General features: G+C 41.8%; 1 protein-coding gene across 11 annotated transcripts in view; it reads right to left on the bottom strand.

The window, feature by feature from the left end:
* APBB2 (amyloid beta precursor protein binding family B member 2) overlaps positions 1-23,113 on the bottom strand; it is a 174,679-nt gene that overhangs the window by 97,778 nt on the left and 53,788 nt on the right. For all 11 annotated transcript variants that reach the window (XM_066631694.1, XM_066631689.1, XM_066631692.1 and 8 more), the window contains one exon: positions 14,027-14,845. In XM_066631694.1, coding sequence (XP_066487791.1) covers positions 14,027-14,845 — 819 coding nt within the window. The remainder of the gene's footprint in view (positions 1-14,026; positions 14,846-23,113) is intronic.

Below are 23,113 nucleotides of genomic sequence, written 5' to 3'. Positions count from 1 at the left end.
ATTGTACCATTATGACTAGTAGTCACTGACACACCTGTCATCCATGACTTTGACCCTTTAAGACCATCCAAACCAGCTAATGGAATTTGGTGCCATCATCTTATGGCAGGGCTTTTCAGACTGAGGCGTCGCAATGCCCCAGCCTGTGGGCCCTGGCTTTTGCCCCATTAAGGGGTGGGGGAGAGGCAGCGGCGCGATCCCCAGGATCGCACTGCTCAGGGGGGCTGCAAGGGCTTGGATGTACTTACCCGAGCCTCCTGCAGCCTCCCAGGGGTGCGGGGAGCCCTGTGCTACCTTCTGCAGGGCTCCTTGCAGCCTTAAAAGTGAAAGTGGAGCGATCGCACCCCGCCTCCGCTAAAGCAGAGCCCTAACGCTCCACTTACACTTCTGAAGCTGTGGGGAGCCCTGCAGAAGGTCTCGCAGGGCTCCCCGTACTCCCAGAGGCTGCAGGATGCTCAGGTAAGTACAGCCAAGCCCTTGCAGTCTCCCTGAGCGGCGTGATCCTGGAGACTGCACTACTGCCTTCCCCCACCCCTGCTGCCTCCCCCGCAAGAACTTAGAGCGGCTCAAACTCTCCCCGAGAGTTTGAAAACTGCTGTCTTACGGCAATAAATTCCACAGACTAATTACATGCTGAGTGAAAAAGTATCTGACTGCCTAAGATCTTTTAGAAAAGCCCTCTTGGTGGTTCCACCACCTTCTGAGATGGAGTTAGCAATGATACCTGAGAGTGTTTTCTCTGAGGTGCACTATGGAATTCCCTGCCCTGAAGGTTCCTTCCTTGGAGATCTTCCATTGCCTGGTCATATGCAATCTCATTCTCTCCACCCTCCATTTGTTTCTGTATTTTTTGCAGCTGATTTTTAACTGGGCCTTCCATTCTGTTTTGTCTGTAATGTAAGGTGTAAGCCATCCTGAGTTCAGAAGGAGAAGGCTTGGTTTCAAATTTTAAAATGAACATCTAAATTTGATCCTTCCCAATCACTCCACACAGAAAATCAGATGCAAAGGATTCTAGCGTACCCTCTTTTCTGACATGCTAGTCTTCTATGCATGGAAATGGTTTTGTATGTGGGTCCATTCCTTACCTGCAGTGTTACAATATAGACACGTGCTTAGCACCTTATTTAATGCTTTGGAAAACCAGGTCCATAGGTGGCACTAGAGGGTTCTCAAGGGGAATGCCTCCTCAGATTACCACCTCACACCCAGCTGGCACACACACAAATCCCCAATTCCTGGGCCTGGATGGTAACTTGAAGACATTTTTCACAAATGTTCAGGACAAGAGTTTTGTGAAATACACCATTATTTTTCTTCTAGAAATCTAACACATGAGACAAAGTTTGCCTCCCTTAAATGCAAATTGCAATACTGTCTTTCCACCCACCATGCCTAAATCCAAGCTCTTCACCCCAAGATTTTGGGAAGTCTAACCCCTTTCCTACACTTTTTTTCCTAACTGGAGCCTACTGAAATGCAATGTTAATGAACACAGTATTTTTCATTGTTTGATACCTTAAGTGTAAAATAAAAAATAAATCATGCTATGGCATGGAAGAAATAGCAACATGAGCAACCTTATGCTTTTTCTGACATTTTCAAAGCCAAAAAAATTCTATCCACAAGGTGGCATCAAATTATATTTTAGAAAAACACCAACACTTGGCAGTTCATGCCTAACCCTTTCAAAAAACCACTGTTTGCAATTTACAACAGCTTTTGCCAGATACTTGCTCAGTGGATGTCAGTTAATTACTATCTATTCACTTGCTTGATTACTTGCTGTTTTAAGGTATTATGCAAAACTTTAATGGACAAACGTGACTGAACAACATTTTAACCATCTTGGCTAGATAGTCATACAGTCTGTACATACATCTTGTACTTGGAAAGAAAAACCACAAGCAGTAAGAGTTGTTTTTTTTTTTACAGGCTTGGCAGTAAGTAAATATTGTATGGATATTCAGCAGCAATATACTCTGTTCCAAATGAAGCCAAATAAGTAACCAAGAAAGGATACTAAAGAAAGATAAATAGGGCAAGGATACCATTTGCTGACTTCTGAAAATTCAAAGCATGAGAAAGCAAATGTGGTAAAGTTCTGTTTTTTAAACCTGATCCATTCAGCTAATTAAAAGACCACTCATGCTGGACAAATGAATGTGGTGCCGGAAGATAATATGAGTGATGGATGAAGTAAAGTTGTTCTGCTCTGGCATGTTCATTTACAGTTATGCACAAATGCATTAGAACCCAAGTACACCTCCCTCCCTCTTACAATTCACTTAAAATCCGGCATCAACCAGACAAGCTGATAAATTCCAAATTTTAAGATGTATGTAAAAGTTGGCCCTCCTTATCTTGCAGATTCTCAATAACTGTTACTTGCTGGCTCCAAAAGCTACAGACAATTCTCATTATCAGCTGGGATTAGGTTCCTGGAAAAATCCGGAGATAATGAAACTTAGGATACAGAATCATTGATCCTATGTGACCTGGTCAGGTATGCTAGCAGTAGATAGCTTCAGGAATAAAGGATTTTTTTTCACCCACATTCCTATTGGTGTTTGCTTTCATTTTATTAAGTCTACATAATTGGAAAGATGACTATGGGCACACTCCTAACCAGGTCTACTCAGAAGTAAGTCCTATTTTGTTCAATGGGGTTTACTCTCAGGAAAGTGTGGTTAGGACTGCAGCTTATATGTGTTTCTATGAATTCCAAGTATTCCAAGTATTCCAAGACAAAGCAGAAATGACCCAAGAAACTTAATTTTCCTTCTTTTCCATTGCTTCAAAGGTTATTTCAGACCAACTGGCTGTGTAATTGAATCCTGTGCTGCTTAAAGCAACTTTTGAGAAGAATATCCTTTTCTGGTCCTATGGTAGTACTCAGCATTTACAGACCAGAGATGATTATGGTATTGTTTTAACTCTACTTTTACTGATTATGTTGCTGCTGTGCTTTTAATAACTTGTTATTCTCTATTGATTTTATTGTTATGCTTTTAATTTTTACAGTGAGTCATTTTGGGAATCCATAAATCAAAGAGTAGCATAAGGAGTCATTTTGGGAATTCATAGATCAAAGAGTAGCATAAGAAATGTTCAAAATAAATGCATAATATGCATACATACATTATGGACAGGAAATTTTCTCTCTTGATGGGCATCTCTTTCACTGACCTCAACTGGAGATAATGATCCAGCATCAGTACTGACAGGATGATGAATGAACTGTTCCACAGTATTGATTAACTAAATAAGCCTTCTAGAAGATAATATACATGTGTTTAGCAAGCAGATGAAGGACATGACCATCAGGCAATGGGCAAAAACAGATTCAAAATATCATCCCTGCAAGTGAAGACCAAGGGAGTAACAGGAAAGGCAGCGCACAGCAGCGAGAAATCTGGTTCTTTCTTCTTGGGAAAAAAAAACAGAAGTGTGTCTTAGATGCCTCCCACAGGGTTCTGGGAAGCGGGGAGGCCATGCATGACCTCCCCACACCTCAGAACACCTTCCAGACGTAACCGGAGCACAGTCCAAACAGGAGTTCAAGTCCAAACTTGGACTTGAGCCAGCACAGGCCCCCTTGCACCAGCTCCCAAGTATCACAAATGGACCCTGCGCCAGCTGTGAAAGGTAGGTTTGTACTGGGTGGTACAGGGGGATGGCAGAGAGTGGCGGGAGGGTGTTCCGGGGACGGGGAGGAGGCATTTTTGGGAGAAGAGAGGGCGAGACAGGAGGCAGATTGGGCCGGGGAGCTGTGTGGGATCGGCAGAGGATGCCATATGCAAACACCCAGCCCTGGCTCGGGCTGTCTTACATGAGCTGCTCGGATTTGCGCCAGCTAAATAGCCGGTATACTTCAGAGTAGTCCCACTGGGCACACTAGGTTCAATACAGGGCAAGGGGAAAAATATCCCCAGCCTGCTCCTAATCTGTGCTGGATACAGCGCAGGCAACTGTGGCCTGGCTGTACCGGCACATGTTAGGATTGCACCCTTAGGGCGCAGTCCTAACCCTTTATGTCAGTACTTTCCAGCACTGGCATAGCAGTGCCAATGGGACATGTGCTGCATCCTGCAGTTGGGTGTCACTCACGGAAGCCTCCTCAAAATAAGGGAAGGTTTGTTCCCTTACTCAGAGCTGCATTGCCCTTATGTCAGTGCTGGAAAGCACTGACATAAGGGGTTAGGATTGCACCCTTAGTCTGATACTTTAACCGCTATGCCACAGTAGCCCAAGTTCACCCAGTGGGCTTTATGGTCAAGCTAGCATTTGAACCTAGCTTTCTGGTAAAAGTCCACATGCTTTGATTCTTGTGCCGCACCAGTAATGTATCTGTAAGTTTTATTAAAGGAAGCTGTTAACAAAGCTCCTGCCACACACAGATGTTTCTGCTATTTCATTTAAGAAAGGTAGCATTTGTTCAGATCGTGGTTGCTATGCAAAGTGGGTGGAGCATGTAAAGAACTACAACAGGCAATATGCTTTGTTCTTAACTTGTGGAGGGCAGTAATGTATTGGTGTTTTTTTTTTAACTTGAGCAAGTTTTCACATTTTGCCTTATGAAAATTGCTACTACTAAGCCTGGTTGTCTCTTTAAGTGTTCCAACATTTGAGTAGGTCACTCTTACTCCAGGACAGAAGAGAAAATCCAAGAGAAATACAGATCTCTTAGGCTCTTAGATCTTTTAGATCTCACACACAACTGCAGGAGAATGGGAGCTGCTATCCTGTGTGTGATCCCCCATCTCTGGAACATGTGTTTGAATTAAACTCTATTTTTGAATCAGACTTTAAAAGTTGCTTTTATAGACAATTTCAGCATTCTAATGTACACCACTTGCCTACAGAAGTTTATTTTCATGCTGGCTCTGTGGGTACATAACTCTCACCCCCATTATGCAAACCTTAGAACTCTCACCCCATTGTGCAAACATGGAAAACCATGTTTGGATATTGTCACTAGAGTATTGCAGCACCAAAAACTTTTCAGTTCTTTTAAAAGAACATATCGAGCATAGAAGCTCCCCATCCCTCCATCATCTTCAGGTTCGGTTTCATTTTAAAAAATGGATTAGTTGAAATTTAATTAAGCAAGACAATGTTCTTCATCAATTGTCTGAAAACTGACATTTCAGGAGATGGAGTTCCAAGCGCAACATTCCTACATTAAAACACAATGCAATTATACTAACTAGCCAACCCTGAATAATGAGATGATTTCTAATTAATAATAAAATGTTTGCTTTGTTATATCCACCTCTTTAACATTATATTTTTAACGACATATTGTTGATAATTTTTTCTACATATTATAAGACACGGTAAGTCACTATTTTGCTGGAGATTTTTCAAAATGTTTGTATTGCAGCTGAATAAAGAATCAATAGTTGATTTATAATCAACTTCTTTTCTTTAAATTATCGACAGTTATTTCTGACCCTGGCTTATATAACAGCCACGGTGATTAATCCTTAGCCTGACACAATTGTTATCCCTCTAAAAAGGAGCTGAGAATTATTCCCAGTAATCTGTCAAATCTATTTGATGGAAACTAATCACACACAGCCAACCAAATGCCTCTGTATTTCAAAACCAATGTTCCATTATAGAAAAAAAAGTTACTTTACCTTGAAGTTGAAGAATATGACTAGGGTGAACAAGTTGCCTGTTGAATATTTTAAGCCACTAATCTCTCCCCTGTGCAGACTCGGGGGAGAGATTAGTGTCGTATCAAAGGGAAACAGAAGACCTATAGAAGGAATCTCAAACCTGTGTGAAACCCTTCAAGCTCCCCATATCACAGTCTTCAAACTTACTTTATTCCTTGCAACAAGGAGGTGCTAACAGCAGAACTCTAGGTTCATGCTGTGAGGCTTACTCCAATAATACTAGCTAAGCTTTCTCCACTCTTCGTGACCAGAAATAGTTACAGCCAGCATGCAGAAAGAAACTCTGTAGCATATTCCCTTTCCTCCCAATAATCCAAAACTTAAACAACGGTTTTCTACACAGAAAAGTACAACCTGCATCAACAAGCTGGTGAAAAGTTAATTACATGCACAATTGCTCATTACTTACATTTGCTAACTGCTCCTCTGCAGTTCAGTCTGAGATGATCTGCTACCAGCATCCTTTAAGTTTGCTATGCACATGTTTGAACAGCTTCATGTTGGCTTGTGCTGCTCTCCCTCTCTCTGTAACGCCTCCAGATTGGTTAGCTGGTTGCTCCGGGTGGAAAGAAAAAATCTACCACTATGTATAACAGACATTTATTTAATTAGTCTAACAAGGAGTGGAGTTTGGAGTGAAAGAAAAAAAAGGCCATCTGACAGCCAGTACACTTTACAGCAGAAACACCACATGTTGCCCAAGCAAAGGACTACCTTCTCAAACACTCCATAAACTAAGACTGTAAAGGAATTACAGCAGTATACACAGTACAGTGCATTTGCTACCAAACCGATTCCCCCTTGCCAGATGCTCAAGTATTTCCTGACTGATTCTATTCAAAAGTGACAAGCTTTGGAGACTCCACAGCCTACAAGCATCAATCACATCATGGTTTAATCAGTTCATCTTCAGACCAAAGCCAAACCCTCCTCCGCCCTCTAAAAATTCATTAAATGTCTTGTTCCTCGCTGCTTTTGCAAACATGAAAGCCACAAAAAAATAGGAAGACGGGTTCAGCAAAATTTACTGCAAAGATCCACTCCTTGAAGGGGAGAAAAGATTTTTTTGAGGTTCCTAACCTTCAACTCCCCGAAGGTGCATTGCAGCAATGGTAGAAATTGATTTAGTGGAAAGACTTCTATTAGGGAGAGTGCTGCTCTCATCAGCAAGTCCCTCCTCCTTGCTGTAATCAATAATTTAAGCAAAGCCAAGAATCATGTCAGCCAAAATGACCAGGGAAACTGACTTTTTTAAACCCTGGAGGATACAAGTAAAATTGAATTAAAGTCTGAACAAGAAATGTCAATTATTTTTAAAAAAATTAATTCTGGGAAACTTTCCTTACATACTAAAGTCCTAGATAGCTTGCATATTAAAGCTTCCCAAATTGAGGAAAGAGTAAAAATGTAAACACTAAGAATGCTTCATTTTAAACCTACAGACTAAGCATATCATCCACAATTACAACCCATCACTTCTCTTAGGCTGTAATCTAAACCACACTTTCCTGAGAGTAAGCCCCACTGAATAAAATAGGACTTAATTCTGAGTAGACCTGGTTAGGCTTGTGCCCTTAATTTCATACACTGCAATGCTCTCATACTTGCTTGTTTCTAATAATACTAGAAGGCTAGTGACCTGCAACCTAGCAAACTGCAATCCTATGTAACTATTAACACACGGGTTCCACTAAAGTCACTGAAACATGTATGTATAGTGTAAGATCACAAACCTAACTCACACTACCTTCCAGAACGCATGTTCCTTAAAATGCAACTCTTTTTATAGTAGAATTCTAAATTTCAAAGGGGTTCCAAGATGTAGAAAAGAAATACATGAGGTTACATATAGTTATTTAATGTGGCACTTCTTATAAGGCTCTGAAAGTTCCAGCCCAGCCTACCCCATTGGCCTTTACCAGTCAATCATATGAGCTATAGGTTTCCAAGACTCTGTGACATCAGCCTCCCAGTTAGATCAGAGCAACTAAACCAATGACAATAGAAGAATGATCCCCCCTCCAGTGAGACATGATAGACAATCGGCCAATGGTTTCAGGAGGGCCAAGACAACAATATAAGATACAAAGTGAAGAGAGTGAGGAAGGGAGTGCAAAATCTTCTGGGGAGTTTTGAAAAGCATTCATATATGTGCATTCTATAGTTTATTACTATGATAAGTTTCACAGCCAACATAGCTGTCATGAATATGTAACTATCTTTCTATTGCAAACCCCAGGGGGCTGGGGATAAGAATAGGCCCTCAGTTTGGCTGTACTTGTCGTAAGAGGCGACTAAACAGCCACCGGGTAGATGGGACTCGTCGGCCTGGGAAGGCAACTCATCTGAGAGAAGGAAAACTCTGATCCCAAACCTCCACTGCCTTGTGGCTACATCCAGTTATGGAAAAGGCTTCAGGAGTCAACCTCGAGGCAAAATCCGGAGCCGGTGTCCCTGAGGCAGTTCATGGCTGAACACAGTCACGTTCTGACAACTCCTGTGACACCGCTGGAACCAACCGTATTGGCCTCTGCCTTTCCATTGGACCATTTCAGCGAGGTGAAGAGGGGGGATTTGCTGCATGGGTAACAGCCTATCCTCCATACCTACTTTACCCAGGCTTCGCGCACTGGAGAGGACACTCTGTTCCAGAACCACCATTCAGAGCGTGACACCATAGTCTTCCGAGACTGAAGGATGCCAACTAGGACTTTCTATTGCACCTTACCATATCATTATGGTCCACCCTCCTCAGCTGCCCTGAACGTTGACTTTTCAAAATATCCCACCTGAACCTACCTGGTCTGCAGTGTTGCTTCAGTCTTGCATTATTACTTTGAGCTATCTCTCCTTTCCAATAGTCTTATTGCCGGTCCAATATTCTATATGCCGGTTTTAAATGTTTTACTTAATCATTACAGTAAAACATGGAATTACGTCACATCACCATGCTCATCACAGGGTAAACGTAAGCTATCACATCCAAGTGATGTCTCTGTTATGTCTCAGCCCTTGGCTGGTGCTAAGGATCCCTTCTTAGCAGTCAAAAATTCTGAACAACAACAGGAGCAGATGCTTTGTCTGATAACTACAACTGAGTAGATAACACAGGCCAACACACATTTTGCTTCCTTAAACGTTACACCAATTCCTGGGTATATTTGGGGCGCTGATTCCAAAAATGGCATCCGTTTTGCCCTATCATGTCTAGTTTTGGAGACACGGCATAGCCTTTTTAGTGAATGGTTCAAGCAGCTTCCTCATGAGGAAGCCTACACCATGGCTTCCTCATGAGGAAGCTGCTTGAACCATTCAGTAATGAGGCTATACTATATCTCCAAAACGTGATAGGGCAAAACGGATGCCATTTTTGGAATCGGCACCCCAAATTCATATCAAACCACCATAAAGTTTGGGAAAAACTTTTCTCACCCTCAGTTTTGTAGGCCTGTGTAATCTGTTCCTTAGAAAGATTTTTATTATGACAACACAGATACAGAGGAAACAGAAAGCACTAGCACTTTCATGCTTCCTGTCTTCACGATTTAGTCTATCGCATCTGAAATACAACTTTTGCAACATTTCTCTCAATGAGAGAATATCCAAAGATTCTGCTTTGGATGAATTAGAGAATCCTGGATGGTAACATGACAGGCCCTATCAACAGTGCTTCTGATGAGGAATTTTCACACCCCACCACTTATAAGAGGGCTATTCTGAGAGTAAGTATGGCTTGGCTGTTAAAAAACAATTTCCTAAGGAAAACAACTTAATACTGCTCAGAAGTTAAACACCATGGCTACACTACTTCTCTATGCAATCTCCATCTGAATTGAGGCAATTGTCAAGTTGTGGGACAAGCTTCTTTATCCCCTCCAGGGAGGTCAGTGTATGTGTGTGTACACTGTCATGGAGAAGAAGCAGGATGTCACCATTCTTCTTCTTTTGTTCCTCTCCTGCCTCCCAGGTGACTGTTGTCCTTTAAGGTCCTTCCTTTAAGGTCCCATTAGCTTCTTGTTGGAGAAAGTTTGTTCGAACTGCAGTTGTCTTATGGAGCTTACTGCTCAAATAGGCCAAACAGTGCACTTGACAAACAAACTTTGGGTGCAATCCTAACCCAATTTCCAGCACTGGCATAGCTGTGCCAATGGGATGTGTGCTGCATCCTGCAGTTGGGGGGGGGCACTCACAGAGACCGCCTCAAGTTAAGGCAATGCTTGTTCCCTTACCTTGGAATTGCATTGCCCTTATGTCAGTGTTGGAAAGTTGGTTAGGATTGTGACCGTAGTCTGTTTGGCCACTGTGTTCTGGGACCTTAAAGGAACAACCTTAAAGGATGACAATCACCTGGGAAGCAAGAGAACAAAAGAAGAGGAACACTGACATGGGGCTGCTTCTTCTGCCCAACAATGCAGGCACACACACATCGACCTGCAGAATGGGTTACCACCTGGCTGAGCTTGGAGGGGATAAAGAAGCTTGTCCCAGGACATGACAATTCAGATGTAGATTGCATGGAGATGTAGTGTGGACATGGTATTTAACTTCTGAGCTGTATTAAATTGTTTTCCTTAAGTCTTGTTTTTTTTAATCAGCCAAGCAGTACTCACTTTCAAAATAGCCCTCCTACTTCTTGTTCCCCTCATGGGTTCTGACACTTCCTCAAGCTGTTTGCTTGATGCATTCCCATAGCTTTTTAATTTTTCTAACATTGCTGTTTGGTTATAAAGAAAATAAGAATGTGAGCTTCCCACTTTTTTGTTATAGAGCTGTCAAAATTAGTCCATGTTTACAGTAATGCTACCAACGTTATGCAACAATACAGATTTAAACACCCTAACCACTCCAAGGCACAATCCTAACCAACTCTCCAGTACTGCCCTAGCCGCAATGCAGCCCCAAGGTAAGGTAACAAACATGGCCTTACCTTGAGGAGGCCTCCTTGACTGCCTCCCCACTGCAGGATGCAGTGCATGCCACATTAGCACAGCTATGTCAGTGCTGGAAAGTTGGTTAGGATTGTGCCCCATATCTACCAGACAGTCAAGCTGCTACTAGATTCCATTCCACTGGGAGGAACAGCAGGCCATTCTCTTCTTTCTACAGATTTAAGTATCCACTTAGGAACATAGATCAAGTAGACAATTTTGGCAGAAATTCTACACTGTTGCAAAAAAAATGCTGAAGCATAGATTTATTGGCCAAATTCACTCATATTTCACTGTCTTGTTTCATAGCTTTGAGGAAACCTGAAAACCATGTTTTTAAAAGCGTGGTCTGAATTATGATTGGATTAACTCTCTTCTCTCTTTCCGTAGCAACAGATACTTGGGCTAGGGCCAGCCCAATACCTCTGGGATTTACAAGAACAGTAAAAGTTAGGGGAGGGATGAAAAGAAGAATACATGAGGAGTGAAGTGGGTATAGAGCGGGAGCAAAGACACGGAAAGGTAGCGGAGAAGCAGCAATATAAAATATTGCAATATGTAGCAATGTGAAAGTAGCAACATGAAAGAGTGTGAAATATTAGTGAATTTGCAGATGGTATGGGCAAGACCTGAGAAGTAGTGGTAGCAAGCAGCATCAAGAAATTGGAGGGAGATGAAAAGGATGAGTAGAGTCAGGTTTTAGTTTGATTGACCTGTGGGTGGCAATCCTGGCCTGGATTTTGTTCTTATAAGTGGGTCCTGGTAATGTATCACTTCACAATCAATATTAGATAAAACTAATAAACCAATCAGCAACATGTTTTGTTGCCTGAAATATAATCAGGTGGGGGCGTCTCCAAGTGGCAAATTGTCTGAAAAGGTGCCCCACACTATGGAGGTCATTTTGGCCAAGCTCATACAACTTCTCAGAAAAGAGAGCTGCCGCTGGCATAGCTACAACTGTCACATGCTTACATGCAAAGTAGGAAGACTGTTGTTAACATGCATGTGTGAATTGTCCCCCAAAAGCTCAATTATATAGTTACCAAAAACACACTTAAATACATGCTATAATACATGAAAATCATGCAAAAGTATTGAAAATTAATTAAAACGAACAAGCAACTATATGCCAACTCTGTTCACTCCATCCAATAATTATAATATTTGGGTCACGATGTAATTGATGTCCCTCACCCCATCCCAGCCTACACCCACCCTTTCTCCAATCCACAACAAGATACTGAATTATCACCAATTTCTTCTAATTTCATTTCCAAGGTCAATTTCAATACAGGTGTTCAATTAAGGAATCAGGTTTTTATATCCCAAATTAACAACACTATTAAGATAGGAGAGGTACCAATCGATCAGACTCAATTCCAGAGAAGGAAAAGCTCAAAACAATAAAAAATCAACTACTTTTTAAAGGAAAATACATGCTTGGAGATCAGCCTCCTCACCAAAACAGACCATGAAACTCACAGAATGCATACAGATGAGCAATTTATTGTCAAAGGCTGGCAAAGCATTCTAAACGTGAGCTTGATATGTCAGAAGTACATGACATACTCTGCTTTTTTCTAAAGGAACATGTTTTTCTCAAACCAAAGCACTTCAAAAAAGCACAAAATTCAATTCCCAAAAGACTTGCAAAGCCTAAATCAGAGATAGAATAAGAGGAGGAAGTAGAGTGTCCTTTCTAGCTGGGTTCTGTACTCCACAAAATATGGAGGTTCACATCTACAGAGTATTGTCCACATAATTTTACTTAAAATCCAGAAAGCTATAAAATGTGAGAGACTGAAGGGACTTTGAAGGTCCCCTCTGCTTAGTGCAAGCAACCGTGACAGCAGGAACAGGCAATCTAGGGCCCGCCATCTGAAATCATCTGACTTGTAGTCCCAAAAAGATGTATCCACCCTACCTGCAGTGACCCTAAAAATGAATTCAATTCTGTAATTCTATCTTTGTAACACATACAGTCTAAGCAGACGAAGGACAGAAGCTTCCTTTGAGAGTCATTCTCTGTCTGCCATGCCCATCTCTTTTTTCTTAGCTCTATGGCCTGCTTGGGAGTTTTCGAAAATGCATATCAAGCATGCATGCATTCTTACTACTAATGGACTGGATGTCTGCAGAAGAAGGTTACCAACCCTTATATCCCTGGCAGATGGCAGTCCTGCCACCAGATAGAAAATTTCCAGCAAGGAAGAGTCCACTGCTCCACAAAGCAGACTGTTTTAGTATCATCAATTCTTACCAGTTAGGAAAGTCTTCCTAATATCTAGCTTAAATCCAAAGGCAGTTCTAATTCCCCTCATATGGCAATTAAAGAAGCATGTGTCTATATAGCTTCAACAATAATTTAGAATTCACTTTCTATTTATATTTCATTCTTTTACGGACTGCAAAGTTAACCGTACAACTTCAAAATATATGCGCTGCAGCAGCACCAGTTTGCATATTCAAGATATGGAGACAAACAGCTCCATAATTCTCCAAACTGCGCTTCAACACTATACAATGCACAGCTCAGAATACAGCTCCAGGATCAGCTCCACACTCAGTGGGACATTTTGGAAAAATAAATATGATTTAAATTTGGTGCATTCTCACCTTGCAGCATCTTTAATGCCAAGCAAGTAAATCTAAAGAACCAAATAAAAAATGCTAGGAATTTCAACCTCAAATTAAAAAAAAAAAATCGTGTGTAACAATCACAACTCTCTCAAATATTTAATACTATGACCTAAGAACGTAAGAAGAGCCCTGCTGGATCAGGCCCAGGGCCCATTTAGTCTAGCTTCCTGTATCTCACAGTGGACTACCAGATGCCTCAGGGAGCACACACAGGATCACCAGACACTTGCATCTCACTGCCATGTCCCTGCATCTAGCATTCTGTTTACGCTTACACCCCCCAATGAAGACACTAGATTGCAACGAGCTACCTGACTAAGGGCCCAATCCTATCAAACTTTCCAGTGCCAGTGCAGCTGCAATGCAGCCCCGAGATAAGGGATCAAATATCCCCATACCTTGAGGAGGCCTCTGCGACTGCCTCCCCACCCAGGATACAGTGCACACCCCATTGGCACAGCTGCACGAACACTAGGAAATTGGACAGGATTTGGCCCTAACTGCTTTCTCTGGTATTACCGCAGTCACTTTTAGGATATCACAAATGAACTTTTTAAGAAAACAATATGGATGAGTTCCTGTAATGCTAAAGGTTAAAATGTTCCCACTATAAAGATAAAAATTTAAGCTCAGCAATATTTATTATCTCAGCAGCAACACTTGATGCTAGCAGATATATTGGTGTAACCTTCATTTTTAATGAGGATTTATACCAGCGCATAACGTTTCCCCACTTCACAAAAAATATGCAGAAGGAAGCATTCATACCTGTTTCATCTGGTGAACTTGGAGAAGCACTGTCCTGAGACAATGTTGTCCAGCTAGAGTCTTCATCACTAGGAGCCAAATTCTGGATCCGATGTAGTGTACAATCTGTTTTAGCGCCAGTTTTAGGATGATCCTTTTTCATCTCTGGACTTGATGATATAGTAGCTACCTGTCCGTCTTCTGGACTTGGCTTGTCTTGTTTTTGAGGCAATGCATCCCCATTAACAATCACTGTGGATGCCTGGCTGTTGCACTGAGAGGAGAATTTGTCATCACCCGACATTTGGCTGTTTCCATAATTCTGATCAACGTCCCTTGATGACGTCTCAAGATCTGCATAGTAATTGAGGAAGCTCTTGGTTCTCCGGCGTTGTGTGGGAAGTATTTCACTGCTTGAAGAATCATGCTGGTTTGGTTCCTTCCCCTCCAACTTCTCAGAAGTTACATTTATGCCTGCAGTTGTTGTAGGAGAAGTGAGGTTTTTATTGGGATCCTGTCCTTGCTCTGCTGCTTTTCTAAGCTGGTTTTCTCCATTCTTTACCAGCTTAATGTTGGAGGAGTTGTTGCCCAGAAGGGGCTGAGCAGCAGGGTCAGAAAGGCCCATGGCTGTCTGAATGTTAGTCAGTGCGTATTTCTTCCTGCATTTCGGAGGGGTGCTGTTTTTGACTTCTGTGTGCTTGATTTCAGCATTCAGCAGTTCGTTGTGGGAGGAGCGCAGGTGAAGTGTGTTGGGTGGTGTGACGGGACCGTTCCGATTCACAATGTCCGCTGTGCTGTTGCTTGCCATAAACCCTGCCAAGGTTTCCACACCAGAATCAACTAGAGAAGAAGCAGAAATATTCACGAGATAAGCTTAGCATAATAATTGTATGGTCTGGTGTGTTTGGAAACAGGATTGCAAACCCCTATACGCGCACAGGCGCTAAATAATCAGCAATTCTCCATAATCTCATGGCTGACTTGGGGTGGGGTAGATGAGGATAGGGGTGGACGAGGGGTATGTGCTGACTTGGGGATAGGGGTTGACAAGGATCTTCATATGCTTATTCAAAACATTGAGAATCTGCACAGCCCAGAATTCCATACAGCTGAACAGTGGAACTGAAGAGTTGATGCATAATTCACATGAGGTAAGACACAGAACAATCACCTGGTTCTTTATTTGGGTTCTGCCTTTCACACTTCCAGTTTCACAGTATTACAATACCAAACTGAGAAGGTGGGAAGAACTTTTGCTAACATGGCTTGGAAATGAAGGGGAAACACTGCATCATGTAAGGTAATTGATTCAGGGAACAAACATAAGAAAAGCCCTGTTGGGTCAGAGCAGTTGTCAACTTACAAACACAGCATTTTTTCCTCTCTTTTATAAATTTATATTCTACCCTTCAATATAATAAAAGTGTTCAGGGTACCTTTCAGGATAAAAATCTAATAACCTCACAACAGCAATAAACTTCTCCCATTGCTTGTCCTCAGACATCTGGTATACTGGCTAGGAGCCACTGATAGACCTATCCATGAATGTCTTAATCACCTTTCACAGCCATCTAAGCTAATGGTCATCATCATGTTTTGTGTAGTACCTTTGGAGAGCAGATTGCAGTAGAAGTACCACCTCCCTGCCTCTAGTCTCAATCACTGGGTTGCCATATTGATTTTTCATTTCTGGTACACAGGACTGCCACTGAATTGGTTGGTATAACAGGACCTTCAGTGAGGGCTCAAATACCAGAGCAAAAGCACAATCAAAGCACAAGAGGTAATATTGTTTTTCACACCCAGAGCCGCTTCACAGGGTGCTGCTTTGGTGTTTTGATGAATGTAAACACACAAAAGCAGGAAGGGGAGACATGCACATAATAGGCATGTGCCAGAAAGTCAGAACCAGTCTCAGACCAACTCCCAGCTCTTGTGTGTGTACTGCATGCCCCCAAATTTGGGGGTGTAGCCTCCTTTCAAACACCAGTGAACCCACTGTGCCATGCACAGTATGAAGCATCCCAGATGGTTGGCAGTCTGTTTATTCAAATAAGAACTGAGATATTTATGTAATTACAGAAAGTGTCTCATTTCAACGGGGTGGGGGTTGAACATGGCTGAATAAGCAATCTGTTCCTGGTTGGGCCACTGATCCTAGATAACACTCTTCTGTTAGGGCAGATTAGCATGAGCAGCTGGCCAACACGTTTTAGGGTTGTGCAACACATATAAGGGGGGGGGGAGTGTGACATTTTTTTATCTGAATTACAGAGTTAATAATTTCACAGCAAATCCCAGAATACTTCTTTATGAAACAAGTCTCAGTTAACTGCAACAGCATATTACACCCTTTCATGCCAAGGACCATACCAGTGTTTTAACAAAGTTTCATTTAACCATCAGATTTTCTATGCATAAAAGGCAATACCACCTGGATAGTGTTAACAAGTAATACTGCAAGTATTTCATTTTAAGCAAAACATTAGATGGACAATCTAGCCCAGATAAAATCAGTGGGAACTCTACCACCAAGTTCACTTAGGCTGCTATCCTAACCAACTTTCCAGCACTGAGGTAAGGGCAATACAACTCTGAGGTAAGGGAACAACCTTTGCCTTAACTTGAGGAGGCTTCTGTGACTGCTCCCCCCCCAACTGCAGGATGCAGCAAACGCCCCACTGGCACAGTTATGCTAGTGCTGGAAAGTTGGATAGGATTGCACCCTTAGACAGTGTCTCCCTATAATGAAGACCTGGAAAGTCAGTTGCTTGAGATGACAGAGGCTGTTCAGACATCATCAAGACTTCTGCCCCCAGGACCTTATCTAGAAAGAGATCAGGTATGGACCTCACATGCTCCTCCCTTGCAATTACATCTCAAACAAAGGATGACCTTTTTGGATATTCATTTCACCACATGGTGAAGGAGTGGAAGGAATGGCAAAATAGGCAGGGGATGCACATGATCCAGACTTAGCCTCTTCCCAGATACAGTTCCGGGGGAAACTGAACAGCCTCAGAAGCAGAAAGTGACATTGCTTCCTGCTGCCCCTTTATTCATGCTATGAAAAAGATGGCCATGTCTCATCAAAGTCCATTTTCTACCTTGTTTGCAGTTCTTCTAATTAACTCTTATTTGCAAATGAACAATTCTCAGATTTTTTTTCCCTAAGGATGATTTATGATGGCTGAGTAGCAAAATCCTCACACATTCCACTGCTGGTTTGCTTACAATCTCACAAGGTTTGCATAAACAATTTTTTCAGAAGGCAAAGAACAGATATTTGAGGTACAATAGCTGTAAAGCACACACACCCCTAAAACATACACACAACCCTGCACACGTTTCTGCTTGAATGTATATTATGGTAGGACATATGTTGAAAGGTGCTAAGAGCCAACAATCAGATGGAGATACTATCTCCAAAAGGGTAATGCAGTTTTTGGAATATTAGTTGGGAAGTATTAATTTCATAAATACAGAGCCATGAAGCATACCAATATTATATACAGTAATCTCAAGGAAGGGGAAAGAAATCAAACTGAAACAAGTTGAAGCAGGGTGACCAAATACAATGGAGGACACAGTGCCTATCCCTTTAACCATTGTATGGAAGAGGGGATTTTGGTAGGTGCAAGTCAACATAGAGGGGTTTAAAAACTGCGCATACCAAAATCCCCTCTTCCATACAATGGTTAAAGGGATAGGCACTGTGTCCTCCATTGTATCTGGTCACCCTGGCTGCAAGAAGATTAATATAGGTTCAAATGAGACTGTGCCATTAGAAAGTCTGAATGAAATCTATTCTATGCAGTAGAATCCCCAAGTAAAGGTCTTTATAAACCCCACAACCTTCAGAAAGAGATGATGGTTTGCAGTTTACTGCACAGGGCCTCTGTTCATTGTTTGCAAACTATTTAACCCAGATGTGAAGTGCCAAATAACTGGGCAGGCAACATGCATAGTTTAACAGGGTGAATAGTAAGAAGGACACTAGCACTTCTAGGATGGTTTCATGTTATGTCCTATGGGGTTCTGCCTTCATATTAGGGGAAAATGTTGCTTCTGGTCTGACCATTTACTGCTGTTTTGTGGATCAACTACAAAAAACAGTTACCTCAGGCAACAGTCATGAGCAAGTGTGCACTGCCTTCACTGCCTTAACTCTTCATGTATTAAATAGAAAATATTCCATTCCATCATAAACACAAACAGAACGCAAGATAGTTAAGTAGATTAACCAAAAACAACTATTTAACTTTCCTTTACAAAGTTAAAACACTTACAAGAATATAATAAGAAGCAATTCAATATGATGGACTGCATTTTTGGAAAGGTCTGTTTCCAACCCTGATGGGAACCCTGGAAGTGGAAAACTGGTGAAGTGGGTGAAGGCAGGATTGGTGTTCATCCTGCGGGCACACCTGGCCACTCCCTGAAGCCCTCAGGTAACCACCTGGGGCAACAAAGACACAAAGGAGACCTCTTCCCCATCTCCTAACCTGTTTCTGGGAGAGCTCTCCATTTTGCTGCTGTTAGCATCCTCTGTTCATACTCCTTCATCCTTTATCATTTGTCCCTGGGGATTACTGGGCAATGCTGGGGGGAGGGAGGGAGGAAGCAGCCGCTGCAGTGGTCCTTTCCCAGTGCTCTGCCCCAGGCACAGTATGCCCACCACAAAGAGGAAAGGATTGCTGCAGTTTGCTCCAGGATTCCACCTGGAGTCCAATTTCTGGGCAGATGAACTGGGGGAAGAAGCTGGCAGTTGCACATGTATTCATATAAGGGAGGCTTATGGGGTTTGGCCAAGGGCCCGCTAGCCAGGGCTAGGTAAAAGGGGTTAATATTATTTCTTAAATGCTTAAAAAAATGCTGCACGAGTTCCTACCCACAAGCATACCATCTAAATAAGGGTTAACCTTCTCAATCCTTGATACTACAAAGAGAGGAATTTGGCTCTTATTTTTTCCCCTTCTTCTCTGTATTACAATGCTCAATTGTCAGCATTTGGACTTCCCACATTGGCAGTAACCATGCATTAACTCAATACCCTCTAACAGTTTCTATTTAGTAAGCCCAGTCCCTATGCTTGGGTACCTGTTCCTGATATATCAGTGAGTCCATTTTACCTCTTGGGGAAGGTTTTGTTAAAATGTATTAATCTGCATGTATTACATTAGCTTCCCTTACACCCCCCCCCACCCACCTATAACTGCCTATCCCAATAATTTTTTTAAAAATTGTATTGTTTTAATCTTATATGAGAGTAATTCAGAAAGTAACCTCCAGTAGGCTGTTAAAAAAACAAAGTATGAAAGAAAACAATTCTATTACTTACTATATAACACTACTTCTCGATGTAGTCATGACAGTTGTCATAGTGTTGCCCAAGGTTTTGTAAGCCCTCGTCAAAGAATTTGAGCGTGGACCCCATTCACTGCTTTTTGTCAATGGCCGTGAGGTTTTTGGGCAACCACCTTTGTGATCACAAAACTTGTGATAGCCTAGTTTCTTAGTCACAGTTTCATACAGAACCATCGTGTACGATTCCTACAAAATACTTGGTACTCCCCTGCAACTGCGGTGACTGGCAATCTTGTTGAACAAGGCGACAAAGGGATTTGTGAGCCGTCTGTTCACGATTTCGGAACTTTCCATTGTCCATGAAATTTGATGGAATTTGATGGGAAGTTCAGAAATAGTGTGGGGAGCATACACGATGGTTCTGTATGATTATGTCGAGAAACAGCGTTGAATAGTAAGTAAACTTTGTGCATAATATAATTATTTTTCTATATTCTTGTTTGTTTGTTTTTCTAATAGCCTTCCGGAGGTTACTTTCAGAATAGCTCTCACACATTAAACTATTCTGGGTCTCAGGAGAATGGTGGGATATATATTTACCACAAAAAATATTAATGAATTTTCACCATATTCATATCGATGAATATTCCACTTAAAAAAAGATTTGCTGTAAGTTCAACTAGATCCACCGAGTAATTAAACATTTTGCTAAAACTAACGCTGTGTTCCAGGAGTCAGCAGAACAGACTATCACAAAGTAAATTAATACAGTATATTAATAATAATAAGCTGCAATACTACCAGTGAATGGTCAGTTTTGATATAACCCTCTACATCTCAATAAAAGATTGTAAGCTTAAGGCTCACATACCAATGCCTCTTGAAGTCCACCAACCACAGGAACTCCTATACTATTGCAGATTCATTTCTATGTACACTGCCCAAAATTGTTTAAGCGTGCAATCCTAACCAACTTTCCAACACTGGCATAGCTGTGCCAGTGGGGCATGTGCTGCATCCTGCAGTTGGGGGGCAGTCACAGAGGCTTCCTCAAGGTAAGGCAATGTTTGTTCCCTTACCTCAGAGTTGCATTGCCCTTACCCCAGTGCTAGAAAATTGGTTAGGATTGCGCCCTAAGATAGTTTTATGATAATTATATATATATATATATTTGTAAGCCACCTTGGGCACCTACGTATGTGGGGGAATGGCAAGGGAATGAATATAATTTATATATAAATATAAATAATAAATGTGGGGGAATAAATAAATAAGCTACTCATGAAGACCCTGTAACAGCTAAGAACTTAACACAAGAATGGTGGCAGAACACACAACTTACTGCATAGACCACTGTTTTATTTCTAACACATATTATTAAGGAAGCATCAAAAGGTTGTTTGCGATACAGCACATGGATCTACCACTCAGAAGCAAGAAATCAAAGATCCCACTGCGCATGCCCAAGCAACTGTGCATCCATGCCAAGGAAAACATGAAGCAATGACCAATGATGATAATAGAGCGGAGGAAGAGAAAAACTGAAAAGAGCAAAATGAGAAGAGACAGGAAGCTTGGGAAAAGTCATCCAAATCTAAATGCTGGGCACTGAGGATCAAATCACATTTGTCCTGTACAATCCCAATCATCTTCTAAAATGGATGGTTAGAGACACTGTTTGTTTTCACAGCAGTATCTGTAACTGTTCTCACTCACTTTTGATTCAACTGAGTAGATTCAACTACTACTACTATTTTGATTCAACTGAGTAATGAGTAGACTACATGGAAACTTAAGTCGAAAACCAGAGAGAGGCTTCTCTCACACACGCTTAAAACCTAGCAAGTCAAAGGCATGCCTGAGGAGTACAACATCCCTGCCTGCTGCGAGTTCTTTTTGATCCAAATTAAGCCCCTGAGGAGGTGATCCTGTGAACCTTCTGATAGCATTTCAAAATAAATGCCACATAGGTTTTGTGCTTCAAGGGCAATAGTTTTGAATGCCTTGGCAGGAACACTAGAGAGAGGCAGGCAGCCCATTACCTTTTCTCTCTGTGCAACTAATGAAGAACTGGAATAATTCAGCCAATCAATGTTATTAATAATGATAATAAAAGCACTACATGACTATAATTGGTCATATCTACAAAGAAGCAATTCTGGATCTACTTGCCAAGACCTTGCCAAGACAGTCCAGTGGAAGGGGGAAGGACTGGCTAGCCAAATGTACTTGATTGTTATTGATATTGAGCAGGTAGAGAATAAACAACTTTAGGACATTACAATGTGTTATTCAAAAACTACTACTTCAGAATCATCTTAATCATAATCATACACTGTGTTTATATAGCACAGTGTTTCTCAAACTGTGGGTCAGGACCCATAGGTGGGTTGCGACCCAATTTCAGGTGGGTCCCCATTCATTTCAAAATTTCATTTTTAATATAGTAGACTTGATGGTACCATGGTATGACATTGCATGTGGGGAAATGTTGCAGACCTGTACTTTTAACAAGCTACTACGTATGTTCTTTTAACAATTATAGTAAATGGAACTTACTCCTGGTTAAGTGTGGGTAGGATTACAGCCTAGGATTGTCAAAAATTTTCCTGCTTGATAATGTCACTTCTGGTCATGACATCACTTCTGGTGGGTCCTGACAGATTCTCATTCTAAAAAGTGGGTCCCAGTGCTAAATGTGTGAGAATCACTACGAGTGTTTAAAGAGCTTCATATACACTAACGCAGCCACTGTAGCAACAGCCCTGTAAGGCAGATCAGTAGTATTATCCCAGTATGGATGATGAGAGGCTAAAAGACAGCGTCTTGCCAAACACCACCTAATGAGTTCATGGCTAAAGGGACATCTGAACCAGGGACTTCCCAGTTTAGCTACTACGTTGCACCAATTTTTTATATCAGCATTTCCTGAACTGAGGGCTGCAACCCACTGGTGGGTTGTGATCCAGTGTGTGGTAGGTTGCAACCCAATGATTAATGCTATGCCCAAAAGCCTTTTTTGGAGTCCCTGGTGATTACTTCCAGGATGTGCTAGCCAGCAACCCGCTCCACTGGCCTCTGCAGGCTTCAGGATGCCTCCTGGACATGACCAGAAGCTACTTCTGGTTTGCTTCTGTGACTTCCTGTTGCATTCAGGAGGTATTCTGAGCCTGCAGAGGCCAATGGAGTGAGCTGCGGAAAGGACCTCTGGCCAGTGGCGTAGTTAAGGGGGTGCAGGGGGTGGCGGTTGCACTGGGTATCAAGGCTTGGGGGTGCAACAAGTTGAGTTTGGCACTAGTGACCAAAATTGTGAAAATCTTGGTATGTATGAATATACCATGTTATATATCATGGGAGAGGCAATTTAAAGCAGAATGCAATGAAACAAACTGCACTGGAATATTGTATTCTATCAAAAGTTATGGCCAATTAACCAGAAAATTAAAACACCACTGCCTTTATGGAACAAAAAGTGGGTTTGCTTAACTCAAAACTGACCTATGAGACTGATTGTTCTGAGTGCCAACAAGATGATATAATGATACAGCATAGAACCAATATTTTTATTTATTTACTTAATTAATTAAATTTGATTTTGTCATGAAGGGGGAGCTACAAAATCTTCTTTGATCCCAGGTAGCAGATAGATGCCTTAGCTATGCCACTGACTGGAGGGAGGCAGCAGAGCAAGTGGGTGGCAAGCTGCTGGGGGGAGGAGGTGAGTTCCTCCCAATTTCACTTTTTAAAAAGTCCAGGCATGATGTCACTTCCAGTTGTGACATCACTTCCGGGGCAACATTT

Source organism: Tiliqua scincoides, chromosome 6 (genome assembly GCF_035046505.1).
Source record: "Tiliqua scincoides isolate rTilSci1 chromosome 6, rTilSci1.hap2, whole genome shotgun sequence".
NCBI classification, from domain to species: Eukaryota; Metazoa; Chordata; class Lepidosauria; order Squamata; family Scincidae; genus Tiliqua; species Tiliqua scincoides.
Note: the sequence above shows the minus strand (reverse complement) of the source record. Positions and strands in the feature narration are given on the sequence as shown.